The 13574-nt window shown below is 38.8% G+C and overlaps 1 protein-coding gene across 1 annotated transcript in view; it reads left to right on the top strand.

Annotated features, from left to right (window-relative positions):
* The window catches only part of Parg (poly(ADP-ribose) glycohydrolase), a 133048-nt gene that overhangs the window by 104290 nt on the left and 15184 nt on the right, over positions 1-13574 (top strand). The window contains exons 14-15 of the mRNA XM_004658049.3: positions 4614-4692; positions 6568-6676. Of these exons, the coding sequence (XP_004658106.3) occupies positions 4614-4692; positions 6568-6676 (188 nt within the window). The remainder of the gene's footprint in view (positions 1-4613; positions 4693-6567; positions 6677-13574) is intronic.

Genomic DNA, 13574 nt, shown 5'->3' with positions numbered 1-13574 from the left:
TTGAGGCAGTGTTGCCTGTCCTGGAACTCACAACCCAGGCTTGTTTCAAACTAATGGTGCTCCTCTTACCTCAGCCTTTGAGGGCTGGCATTTAAGATGAGAACCACCACACCCAGTAACTAAAGTCTTGTATGTTTTTATGTGTGTGTATACATTTTCATGTGTGTGCATGTGGAGGCCAGAGGACAACCTTCAAGTGTCTTTGCCAGGGGTTTCCCCTCAAGTATCATCTACTTTTTTTGAGACAAGGTCTCTTATGGCCTGGAGCTTGCCAGTTAGATTAGACTGGCTAGCCAGTGAGCCCTAGTAATCCTGCTTAAGGTTCCCAAGGCTGGGGTTAGTTACAACCACGTGCCACTCTGCCTAGCTTTTTTTTTTTTTTTTTTTTTTTTTTTTAACATGGGTTCTGAGGATCAAACTCTTCTTCATGCATGCATAGTAAGCACTTTACTGACTGAGCCACTCCCCAGCACTTCGGAGGGTTTTTGGTCCACCATTTTGCTAATGCCACTTCTGTAAGCACTCCTTGCTAAAGGAATTTTTCAACAAGTCATTTCACATCATTTAGTGATCCTGTTTTTCTTATCCTGTGATCCTGCCATTTTGGTCAAGTAAGGCAAGAATCAAAATTTTTAAGCCGGGCATGGTGGCGCACGCCTTTAATCCCAGCACTCGGAGGCAAAGGTAGGTGGATCCCTGTGAGTTCGAGGCCGTCCTGAGACTACATAGTGAGTTCCAGGTCAGCCTGGACTAGAATGAGACCCTACCTTGAAACCCCCCCCCCAAAAAAAAGTTTTGTAAGTAAGATTGGAACCTCAGCAAAGGAGTTTCTTCCAGGACTCCTGGTTTGCTGTTTGAAGTTAATAACATGAAGAATTTCATCTACAATCCTGAGAGGTTGCTATTTTACTGAAATGGAAATTTATGACCTGTTTGGTTCTCAGCATTGCTTCAACTCATGTGTGGGTTATCTGATTACAGTTGCTGATTATCATTAGGTACAGAAGAAGGATGACATTGAGGGAGGTGAAGTGTACAGAATTACAAAAAAAAAAAATTTGGGAAAGATTGGCATACTGACTGCTGTTTGGCAATTAATTATCTTAAATATTTGCCTTATACTCCTTTAATTTAAATATGCTAACAGATGAACTGAAAATTCATATAAAATATCTCAACATGTTTCAAGGTGAACTTACATTCGAAAAATAAAAAGTAAATAAATAAAAATCTTGTTAAGATGCTGGGCATCTAAATTGAAAGCTAGTTTGTTTTGTAGTGGAAAGGATTCCTTTTTCATCTGCCACTAATGTTACTATAAAGAATGTCATTTTCCCTGGGAATATTAAAGGAGAAACATTGAAATAGTTTTCTTTTCTTTTTAATTTAAAGATAGTTTGTCTCCCAACCTGGGGAGTTATCTCTGATCTCTAACTTACCTGTAGCCATTATGAAATGAGTGGAAAATTGCAGATTTGTGACTCACATTCTGATCTGTAATTCCCTCAAGGTAAGGACATTTGGGGTAACTTTTAACTCAGCATCCCCCCCCCACATCCACTTAACTATATTATAGTGCCTCCTAATTAATATCTGTGATGTGATGTTCCCCTAATGGAAATGGCCATTTCATCATCTACTTGATGTCTGGATTCCTGCCATCTCCCTTCTTAGGAGGCTCTTTACCATGCACTGCAATCTATCTGCCCGATCAATTCCATTCCTTCAGTGATGCATCCAGGCTCAGTGAGCTAATGGCTGTGACTCTGCTGCCTGAATCTGTAGAAGAGCTTTGAGAAATTGCAAATAAATTAGATTTGTCATCATTGTGGAACATCTGTTTGCTATCAGACTTCTAAATGAATATGAAACAGGTCATGCAACCAGGCAAATACTTTTATGCAGACAATATTATCCCTATATTTGCTGTGTTCTGCCCTGCAGTAGCTGTGAGGTAAAGCCTTTTGTTTAGAAAGGATGGAGGGAAAGAATTACACCATAGTCTTCCTCCTCCCCCATCTGTCTTGATATCTAGCAAATAACTTCACAAAAGAGTGTTAAGGGGCTCTTTAGCATTGGTTGTGGTTTCTGTTTAGTGAGCAAATAAAGAAGATGCTTAGACATGAAGCAACATGAGCAAGGACTAGTATGTTTAACAGAGAACTAGCCCTGCAATGAATCACATGGTGCTATCGTTAATGTCCTTGCATCTTTTACTGTCAGCAGAACTGACAGGAGTGACCACAAGCAGACAACCTCCGCCTGCAGTATTCATGTCGCTTACTGCGCTACAGCACCAGGATGCCCATCACTACTGAAACAGCCCATTGCTAGCCAACACGGGCTCGTTAGGGAGGATCCAAATTTGGCTGGAGGTTCCCTTAAATGTTTGGAGATCTTTCCTAAATTTTTATTAACCATGAGGGCTGAAGACAAGAATATTCTTTCTGCCTCGTGTTCACCATTGTATGAATGATGCTAAGGATTATTGGTTAGATGGCTTTCATATAAACCATCATTCCTAGGGCACAACCCATTGACAAGTAGAAAGTTTTAATCTTGGGGCTGGGGAGATGGCTTAGTGGTTAAGGCACTTCCCTGCAAAGTCTAATGACCTCGTTTCTATTCCCTGGTACCCACATAAGCCTGATGCACAAAGTGGCACTTGCATTTGGAGTTTGCAGTGGCTGGAGGCCCTGGCATGTCCATATTCATCCCTCCCTCCCTCCCTCCCCCTCTCTCTCTTTCTCATTGCCAATAAGTAAATAAAAATAAATTTCAAGTTTTAATCCTCAAAGTACTTTTACCTGTTCATTCCAAACTTTTATTCCTACTAAGAAAAAAAAAAGGAGTATTTCCTGGTAAATCTCAAAAACTCCTACTGCTATCATGAGCTCTTGATAAGATTTAGATGGGTTCCTTCTAGTTTTCCCTTGTGTGAAGGTTCCTGTGAACTATGGCATCTTGCGGGACTATTACCATTCACTCTTCTGTCTTGTTGACTCTTCTCACTGTTCACTTTTACATTTTCATCAGAGCTTATGAATACATTTATATTTGAAACACATTAAAAACATATACCATATGCACATATACCCCTCGGAACATGCTACACACACGCCTCTATTGATAGACATTTGGATTGTTTTCTACTTTTAGAGGCATAGTTGTTTTGAGAGAGGGTCTCATTCTTTAGCCCATGCTGGACTTGAATTTGTGATTAACCTCCTGCCTCAGCCTTCCGAGTATTGAGATTACAGACATGACCACCATGCCTAGCTTACTTTAGCTTTATGGTATTTTTTCTACTTGTTTTTATGTCAGTTCAACTGCAGCAAACACTAATTTAGTTATTGATGTAAAGGTCTTTTGCAAATGTGATTAAAAGTCCACACAGTCACTCAGCATATAAGAAGGGAGATTATTTGCAGTAGTCTCTATGAGCCTAGTTGTAGTCAATTAAAAGGCAGACTTTTCTGGGCTGGAGAGATGGCTTAGTGGTTAAGCACTTGCCTTTGAAGCCTAAGGACCCCAGTTCGAGGCTCGATTCCCCAGGACCCACATAAGCCAGATGCACTAGGGGGCGCACACGTCTGGAGTTCGTTTGCAGTGGCTGGAAGCCCTGGTGTGCCCATTCTCTCTCTTTGTCTCTACAACAACAAAAATAAATTTTAAAAAAAAAAAAAGGTAGACTTTTCTGACAAAGAAATCCTTTCTGTGGATAGCAACTGCTGCCCATGCCTGAGTCACAGCCTGCTCGTTGGACCTGCTTAGTTAGCTCCCACAGTTATATAATCCATGTCCTTACAGTAAATCTTCATATATATATATTCACAATAAAATCTCCTACTGATTCTTTTGTGCACTTTTTGTGGGCATGCATTTCAGTTTCTTTTAGGTAAATGCCTAAGAATTAAATTTCCAAATCAAATAGTTATTATGTGTTTAATTTACGATTTTTTTCCCCCGGTGCTGAGGACCAAACCCTGGGCCTTGCACTTCCAATGAGCTAAATCTCCAGGCCCTTTGTAAATTAGATATTGCCACACTTTTTCAGAATCATCGTGCCATTCTATGCTGAACTGGCAGTATATGAGATTTCTGTTTTTCTGCATTCTTGTCAGCCCTTAGTGTTCTCTTTCTTATTCTAGCCATACTTTTGGTTATGCAGTTGTATCTCACTATAGTTTTCATGTACTCACCAATGACTAGTAGTGTTGCACAGTATGCTGTTTGATTGTTAGCCATTTGTGTGTTTTCCTGGGTGAGGGATATGTTAAAGATTTCTGCCCATTTTTCTAAATTGAGTTGTTTGTATTTTCATTCATTTATTTTCTCTGTTCATTTTGCTGTCCTAGGACTGAACACAGAGCCTCACACATGTGAGGCAACTGCTCTACCACTGAGCAAGTTTTGTGGTCAATACTTTCTTTATCCAGTTGAAGAAATTTTTGTTTTGTTTGTTTGTTTTAACAAGGTGTAGTGTAGCTCAGGCTGGCCTCAAACTTATTGTGTAGCTAAGGGTGACTGAATTTCTGATCCTCCTTCCTTTCAAGTATGAGATGCTTTCACCATTGATTATGAAGTGAGTAATGACAGCTTATTTGTTTCAGGTACTGAACAATACAGTGAGTACACAGGTTATGCCGAAACATACCGTTGGGCCCGGAGCCATGAAGATGGGAGTGAAAAGTGAGTGTTTCTAACTTCACTATTAAGTAGCTGAAAGTAAAGATGTGTAGGTTTGACCTCAGTGCACTCTGTGTCCTTCACAACAGTTGAACTTTTTTTTTTAAATTTAGTATTCCAGATTCTTTGAAAGTCAAAATAATAGCAGCATCTCCCATATAACAAAAGCAAAGAAAAGATGAAAACCCAAAAGTCTAAAGCAAAAATCAGCAGAGCAGAGTTCTAGAGTTGTTTAGCTGCCACTTGGAAGCAATGGAGATTAACTTCCAAGTCCAAACTGAATCAATTCCAGCTAGACCGTAAAGCCTTTGAGAAGCTTAGTTAGTTGTCCTTAGTTTCTCTGTAATAACATTTGGGAGAACCTACGCTTGGAAAGTTTTCATAAAGCCACAGATTACTTGATAACAAAGCCTGCAGTGAATTTTGCTGCTGCTGCCCTCTTTCTTTGTAGTTACTCACTTTATTTTTGGGGGGTGGGATGGGGGGAACTGGTGTGGCCGTGTGGGCATTCCCCACTTCCTTTCTCACCATAAGCACTCTGGGATTATGGGATCCCACCTTGCTTCCAGCTTTCATGTGGGGTTTGAAGATGTAAACTCATGTACTCAGAGGGACACAGCAAGCGCTGTATCCATTGAGCCATCCCTCAGCCCCTTCTTCCTTTCTTTTTTTAAATATATATTTTTTAATTTTTAATTTGTTTATTTGAGAGCAACAGACGCAGAGAGAAAGACAGATAGAGGGAGAGAGAGAGAGAATGGGCGCGCCAGGGCTTCCAGCCTCTGCAAACAAACTCCAGATGCGTGCGCCCCCTTGTGCATCTGGCTAACGTGGGACCTGGGGAACCTAGCCTCGAACCAGGGTCCTTAGGCTTCACAGGCAAGCACTTAACCGCTAAGCCATCTCTCCAGCCCCCCTTCTTCCTTTCTACAGATCTCATTCTTTGGCACCTTGCTTGCTCAACCCATGGTCTAGAAATCTTGTTTGGCCAGGGGTAATGGGAGTACTCTGTGTTGTGCTTTTTAATGAGGAAGCCAGAAGGGCTCAGCTGTTGCCTATGTAGCTGTATCTCTCACCAAATTATTCTGTGTAATGTCTCAAGTCCAGCATCTGGTTTCTTTCTTTTTATTTTGTAAAGTATGTGCATGTAATAAAATACCTATGTAGCTATTTAGTCCTAGTAATGGTCTGAAGACTAACAAACAGGAAGGTTTCTATTGTTATGCTTTAGTATGAAAAGTTGCTGGACTACCAGTATATGCAGGTTCATTATGAGATAAAATATTTGGAATTATATACATTTCCAAAATTATGATCTCAGCTAGTCCTTCCTACTTCCATGAGCAATGTGTTTGGTCTACTTTGATGTTTTTATCTTCTTTAAAAATAGCTTTTTTTAGCTGGCACTTAAGCACAGTTTAGAATGTACTGAATTGTTAAACATTTTTTGTAACAGTTGACTTCACAAGATTATTTTGTGAACAATATGTTGTGTTGTATTTCAGTGGTTCAGAACATATCTCTGAAAACAAAGAATTTTCCTACAAATGCTATGTCTATATGAGGAAAACAAAGATGGGAATTCCTTTTGTTTCCTCCCAAATCTTTTAGCCACTGGGGTTTACTATAAATGATGTATCTGTTTATATATGTCATCTTATATTGTCTCTTGATTTTTCAGTTTACTACTTAATGCCCAACAAGCCCTCACTCTAAATGCCTCAGATTCTAAAAAGTAATGGTGTTCTGCCCTTCTGCTTTGCTGGGACCTGTGGTCACAGTTTGTTTGTTTTTAATACCTTCACACTGCCAGTGTCAACAGCCTGACTCCTGCAGATGACACATTTAAGGGATCTCCCCCTTGCTCTTTCATCCCAGGGACGACTGGCAGCGACGCTGCACTGAGGTTGTTGCCATCGATGCTCTTCACTTCAGACGCTACCTCGATCAGTTTGTGCCTGAGAAAATGAGACGTGAGCTTAACAAGGCCAGTAACCTTATTTCTGAGTTCATCTGGCAGCTGTCACCTACTTACTGCCATTTTATTAATGCTGAAATTAATGTGTTGTGGTAATTCTTGCAGTGTCATTATATCTGCCCATAGCTTTCCTGATTTAATGGCTCTGTCAGCTTGTACAAGATGTACTTTCCATTTTGTAATTGTTTGATTACTGGCTCAGCTTGCCAGATAGACTATTGCTTGATGTTAAACCACACACATGCATTTATCTCGTCAAGTACTTTTAGCTGCTTTGGAGAACATTATCATTGTAAAGCCATATAGAAATGAATGAACCCTGAGCATTTTTTTTTCCAGATTAAGGTAACAAGTTTTGTGGGTTTTACCTGACTATATCTGCAGGTCCCAAATGACCTTTGAGAATGACAGCAGCCGTGGGTATAAACAAACCAAAAGGCTTTCCTACCTTATAATTTAGTATGTATTTTAAACATAATTTGATTCATTGTCATATTTTCCAGCCATTTAAGAACCTAATTTGTTGATGAACTTTTTTTTCATATGTATGTTAGATCATTCCAGTGTTTTTCTCAAATGAACTTCAAAAAGTTTGAATGGTGTACTGTTTTCCAAAGTTGAACTTAAGACAGATGTCACTTTGAACTTTTTTTTTTAAGCAGTTCTTTAGGGCCTAGGGAGATGGCTCAGTTGGTAAACACTTGCTACACAAGCATGAGGACCTGAATTTGGCTTCCCAGCACCCATAAAAGCTGGTCATAGTAGTGTACCTACAACCCTAGCTCGAAGAAGGGAGAGGCAGGGTTACTGGACTTGATAGCTCCAGGTTCAGTAAGAGGCCCTGTCTCAGTAAGCTGGCCTCCACATGCATGCACACAAACAAAAAATAAAATAAAAAGCAGTTCTTTAACTTCCCAGAAAGATGATGTGTTTGTATATGAACAGTTCTAAATCTCTCTAATACCTGACGCCTGAAGTTAATTTTGTATTGAGTAGTATCTTCTGTATATAGTTGAGCACATTTTAAATACTTGGGGCTGGTGATATAGCTTGGTAGTAGAGGCTCTGAGTTCAATCCCCAGAACTCTTAAAAAAAAAAAAAAAGCTAAATATAAACCTGCTTTCACTGTTGAAAATTTTTACCTTGAAGCAATTACCTTCAGCCCAGGATGTTTTATGATAGAGCATATCAAACAGGGGGAGATTTGTCTTCAGATTTTCATCAGCTGCTCCTCTCATAAACATGTCTGTGAAAATTTGTCACATATTCATTGAAACTGGAAGACTGTATATGATCAGTAGGTGGTTTGGGAAGGAATATGAAAGGACAGTAAAACAAAAATGTGCTTTGCCATATTTGTACAGCATATTAATGTGTGTATGCTAGCATATATACGAATAACATAATTGCAATTACTACCAACATTGAAACATTTGTTTCTGGAATATATAGTACTTGTGAGAACCACTTTATAAGGAATGAATCTTTATCCTGGCCACAGGAAAAGATATTTCATTTCATTCAGATCAGTCAGTACCTGGCACACTGCCTGCCTTACAGGAATATGTCAGAAGTAACTTTTCTAGATGACTTAATCAGTGATGAAATAGACAATGTTAATGCAATTTTGGGGGGGACAAATGTTTTAAGAATTCTATAAACATTATCTCAAATCATTCAAAATGTTAGCTATTTCCTAAATAATCTTCAAGTGCTAAAGAAAACCTGATAAGTCTAGTGTCAGATAGAGCAGAAGAGAAACCACAGGAAGCAGATTGTTTTCTAAAGTATGTCATCCAACTTTGTGTTTTGTTTCTAGCTGCCATTATATATGTCCATATGCAGTTTATGTCTCACTTAAGACTAAAACATTTTTTTGGTCAAATGCAAGTAGATGAGTTTGGTTCAATTTATATAGGTAGCAATAAAATGAGCTCTATGTGTTAGACACTCCACTTGGCCCTCTAAATGCATTATCTGATTTTGTTTCCTTGAGACATATTTATTGCAATGTCAGTCAGACTATCCTTAAACTCCCAAGCTCAAGTGATCCTCTGTCCTCAGCTTTCCAGCTAGCAAAGTGTACAAGCCTGTAATCTCTGATTTCATTGTAACCCCAGGAGACAGAGATACTATTCTTACTTCACTTTGGACATAATTCTGTCTCAGGAAATTGATTAACCTGCTGCGGGTCCCAAAGCAGGACAATAATCAAGTCAGGGTTAAAATCTAGATTCCTTTGAATTCCAGTCACTTTTTTTTTATCCCTCTACCCTACTTGTTCCTCTTTCCTTTCCGCCTCTTCCTCTTTCTCCTCTCCCTTTCCTGTACTAGTGAGAATAAATCACTGAGCTATACCTCAAGCTTTCAAATCACTTTTAGAAAGTATACATTTTCCCACATAGAGATAACTGTAACTGGATCTGACCTTCTGGATTGTTCTGCCTTGTTTAGTCTTAAGTTGTGAAGAGTATCCCTGTCTTTGGTAAACACATGATCTCCTGCAAGTGTATGCTACTGTCTCCTTGAAGTCCTCGTATATTTTTGATGCAGGACTTTTGGGTTCAGGGAGAGATTAAATTCCATAAAGATGCAGGAAATCCGTGGACCCCAATTTTTGGTTCCTTATTCAAGTTATTAATGAATTGAAAACAAGGTCTCCAGAAAGGTTGTTTATGAATTGTGTTGTTTCTTTTAAGGAGAGTCAAAATCCAGAGAGAAGACTAGCAGGAAGCCCAAGCCAAAAATTGGTGGTATGGGGAGATGGAGAAAGTCTCCTTCATGTAGGGAAATGTTGGTGTGTACACGCTCTCTCTGTCTCTCCCTGTCTCACTCCCTCTCTCTCTCTGACACACACACACACACAGACAGAAGACAAAGTAAGAGAGTCCAAGGGGGATTATGATCATGGGATATTGTTTATATGGAAGTTGTCAATGAAAAGTTTCAAAAGGACAAAAAAGACATCCATATTCCACTTTTCAAAGTTTTTTTTATTTTACATGAAATTTAGTCTTAGCATGTCAAAAGCTAACTCTTGATTTTATAATTTGCCTATTTCATTTATACATTGAAATTTTTGTGCACTAATCTTCATGAGAAAATGTTCGGTAATTTATGATTTGGATTGGTACACTGATTTAACCACTATCCTGTTTTTGAATTGGTAAGTGATTCTCGTGCTTTCTGTACATAAGTATCTTTGTGCAGTTACTATTATTAGTTCAGAAGATGTTTATAAAAATACTATGACAGAGCTTAGAATAACTTTAGGGCTCTTTACTAATAAGATTTTATTTTTAGGCTAGGGAGCTGGCTCAGTGATTAAAGGCACTGGCTTACAAAGACTGATGGCCTGAATTCGATTCCCTGGTACCCATGTAAAGCCAGATGCACAAAATGGCACATTCCTATGGAGTTGATTTGCAGCAACTAGAGGCCCATTTTCATGCTTTCTAATTTTTCTCTGTCTCCTCTTGAAAATAAATAAAACTATCTTAAAATTAACAAGTTCCAAAAGATTAAGGGTCTTCTTAAGAAATCACACAATATTGGGTCTGGGCATGGTGGCGCACACCTTTAATCCCAGTACTCAGGAGGCTGAGGTAGGAGGATCACCATGAGTTCGAGGCCACTCTGAGACTACACAGTGAATTCCAGGTCAGCCTGCACTGGAGTGAGACCGTACCTCAAAAAAAAAACAAAACCCAAAAATAGAAAGAAATCATACAATACTAAAAACCTCAATATCAACTGGGTTTTAGATTAAGTTAAACAAATACGGTAGATTGCCTTCATATAAATAAGCAAGTTTTTAAATTAGTTATATCATGTATTTTTTAAATTTTTATTAGCATTTTCCATGATTATAAAAAAATCCCATGGTAATCCCCTCCCCCCCCCACACACTTTATATCATGTATTTACATGCTGCTGATAGACATTAGTTAAGTGTGTGTGTGTGTGTGCATATTTGTGCTGATTTACCCTGGGTCCCGTCTCTTTTGTAAACCTGGGACATTTACACCAGCTTGTTTGCTTTCTTCCTATATCCTTATCTTTAGATTTTGGTTCTAGATATTGATATTTTCTTTTAAACACTCCTCTGTGCAACCTTCAGGTATCTATGATTTTTTTCTCCCCTTCCTTCCCTTTCATCTAAACTCATTCTGACACATGGGTGGTGATTGGTTTCTTAAGAGTGCTTTCTATCCTGGGGGGTGAATGCTGTCCTCATTTTAAGATATTCAGGAGAATGCATTGTTATGTTGTAGCGCATTTGGGTCAGGATGTGGCCAAAGTTAGCTGCCTGTCTTGTTCTCAGATCATCTCTTTGAGCATTCTGGCTAATTAGGGGAAAAAAAAACATTTGCTAATGTGGAGCTCTTGAGAATTAGTCCCAATGGAAGCTCCATTTCTACTATAAGAAGGGTTGTGTGGTTCATGGCCGCACTCTGCTTTCCAGTTTAAAGGATCTCTTGACTTCCTGAAGAAGTGAAGTGCTTGGGCTGACCCTCCTAAGGTGACGCAGCACATCACTACCACAGTTGGCCCTTCATGCCTTTTGGATTCTGCATCTGCAGACAACTAACTACAGGTCGAAAGTCCTTTTCTTTTTTATTTTTAGCTCTCCAAGTCAAAGCGTTCAGGCATGGTGCCTTATACCTGTAATCCCAGCACTTGAGAGGGTGAAACAGGTAGATCACCATGAGTTTAATGCGAGCCTGATCTACAGAGGCCATGTCTCAAAACAAACAAGAAAACCCATCCATTCTGAACATGTACAGGCTGCTTGTCATTATTCCCTAAATAATACTGTATAACAACTATTTGCATATAATCTACCTTGTATTAGGTATTATCAGTAAACTGGAGGTGACTTAAAGTATGAAGGAAGGCTGTGGAGGCTATATGAAAACAGTACTCCAGCTTAAGTAAGTGATTTGAGCACCCATGGATTCTGGTATCTACAACAGTGTCCCCTGCAAAGGATATTGAAAGACAACTGTACTTCTTGCTTTTTCTGACCTTACAAATGCTTGGCTTTAGCAGAACAAAAGAACTTTATATTGCTTATTCTGAATAGCTCTATGTACCTAATTACTGTGTAATTCTAAATCATTTAGTTTCTATCTAATTAACTTCTTAAATGCCATATATTATTTGATTGATCAGATCAATAAATGTAGCTTATCGTCAGTTTCATAGGTTCTGTTATGGCTGGTTTTCTGTATGAATCACTATTGGGATAATATGTCTTTGTGTAATTTATTTGTTTTCTTATATGTATCTGTGTGTGTACAAGCATACAAGAGTCTCTTGCTGTTGCAAATGAATGCCTGTCTAGCTTGCATGGGTGGCTTGAAAATTGAATAGGGGCCAGCAGGCTTTTCAACCAAGTACCCTTAACCACTGAGACATATCTCCACCCTTCCCTTTTATAAATTTTTTCCATCTTATTGATTTATTTACTGTTTCATTTGCAAGTATGTATGTGTGGGTTTGCATCTTGCTTGTGCAGGTGCTGAGGAATCAAACCTGGACCATCTGGTTTTATAAGCAAGCACCTTTAGCCATGGAGCCATCTCCCTAGCCCAAAACATGACCATCTCATGATAGATTTTACTGTCAATAATTTGTTTCTAATTCTCTATTGTTGTAATAACTTCACTAAACTAAGCTATTTTTGCATAATGAAGTTACTTAGCCCCCAAATAATTTAGAAGCAGTAGTGTTATCAGAACTTTTAGGGTAAAAGCCTAAGCTTTGATGGTCCCAACAAGCTAGGCTCGTCCATTGTCCCAATTAAATATGCTACCACTGACCTGTCATTGTCTTGGCTCTTATCCATACTGTAAGGGGATCTAATCAGTCATGTGATCTGTAGCCTAGGCTGGCATTGAACTCACAACAATCCTTCTAGACCTGTGTGAAATTCTTTTCCTGAGTACAAGGGCTTCAGCCTTTTCTTTTTTGCAGCATGAAACAGTCTCCTGGGGAGATCTGAATTCTTTAGGGTTCATTGTTTCAGTGGTTTGATAATCAAATGAAGGGGTATAAATACCTATCTTTAAAATATTGTCTGTCCTGCCAGGATGATTGTAACAGTGGGGAAGAGACTAAATCATTCTAATAGTGTTAAGACCAGAGCATGAACTTGGAAGGCTAAGAATCCTCCTTTCTGTTCAGGACTGTGAGAGAAAACTGACAGGAGACAGTGACAGAGTTAGGCTTATTCTGACAGAGGGCTGTTCTCCTCCTTCATGGAATGCTCTTTATCTTGCAAGTGCCCCCTCCCCAATATAACTACTTGGTATTGTTGACCTGAAAAAGATTTTCAGAAGCTCCATGCATCTGATTATGCAGGTAATTTGTGAGTTCTTATATAAGCTCTGTACCATGGTGTGAATAATGGAGTGGCACCAACTTATAATTAATATCTGTCAGGATTTACAGCCTAGGAGGGGGTAGAAGGAATAGCCTTGTTCATCCATCCAGGCAGTGTGTAAAATATATTTTTATGCCTTTTTGGGAACTTCAGAGAGCAATTTACTATATTTCTATGTGTGGATTTCACAGAAACATCTTTCTTCATCCTTGTTTTTTCTCCAGGAATGTTTGTCACAGATCATTCTTTTTAAAATTTTATTTCATATTATATATAGGCTATATTTTAGTCTTTGCTTGGTACCTAAGAGAAACTCAAGGAAATTTGTTTTACTGTTACATTAAGCCTGTTAATACAGCCTGGTACTTTCACAAAGCTAAGAACCAATAAGAGGCAGAGAGACTGACTAGGCCAACTGGAAAGAAATGAAAATCAGAAGCTCTGAGACCTTCTTTAAACTGTAACCCTCTAATTTGTAAAAAAAAAAAAGCTGTTCATGTGCACATTGAGACTCATGC

This window comes from Jaculus jaculus, chromosome 18, assembly GCF_020740685.1.
Source record: "Jaculus jaculus isolate mJacJac1 chromosome 18, mJacJac1.mat.Y.cur, whole genome shotgun sequence".
Lineage (NCBI taxonomy): Eukaryota > Metazoa > Chordata > Mammalia > Rodentia > Dipodidae > Jaculus > Jaculus jaculus.
This window is presented reverse-complemented; position numbering and strand designations above follow the sequence as displayed.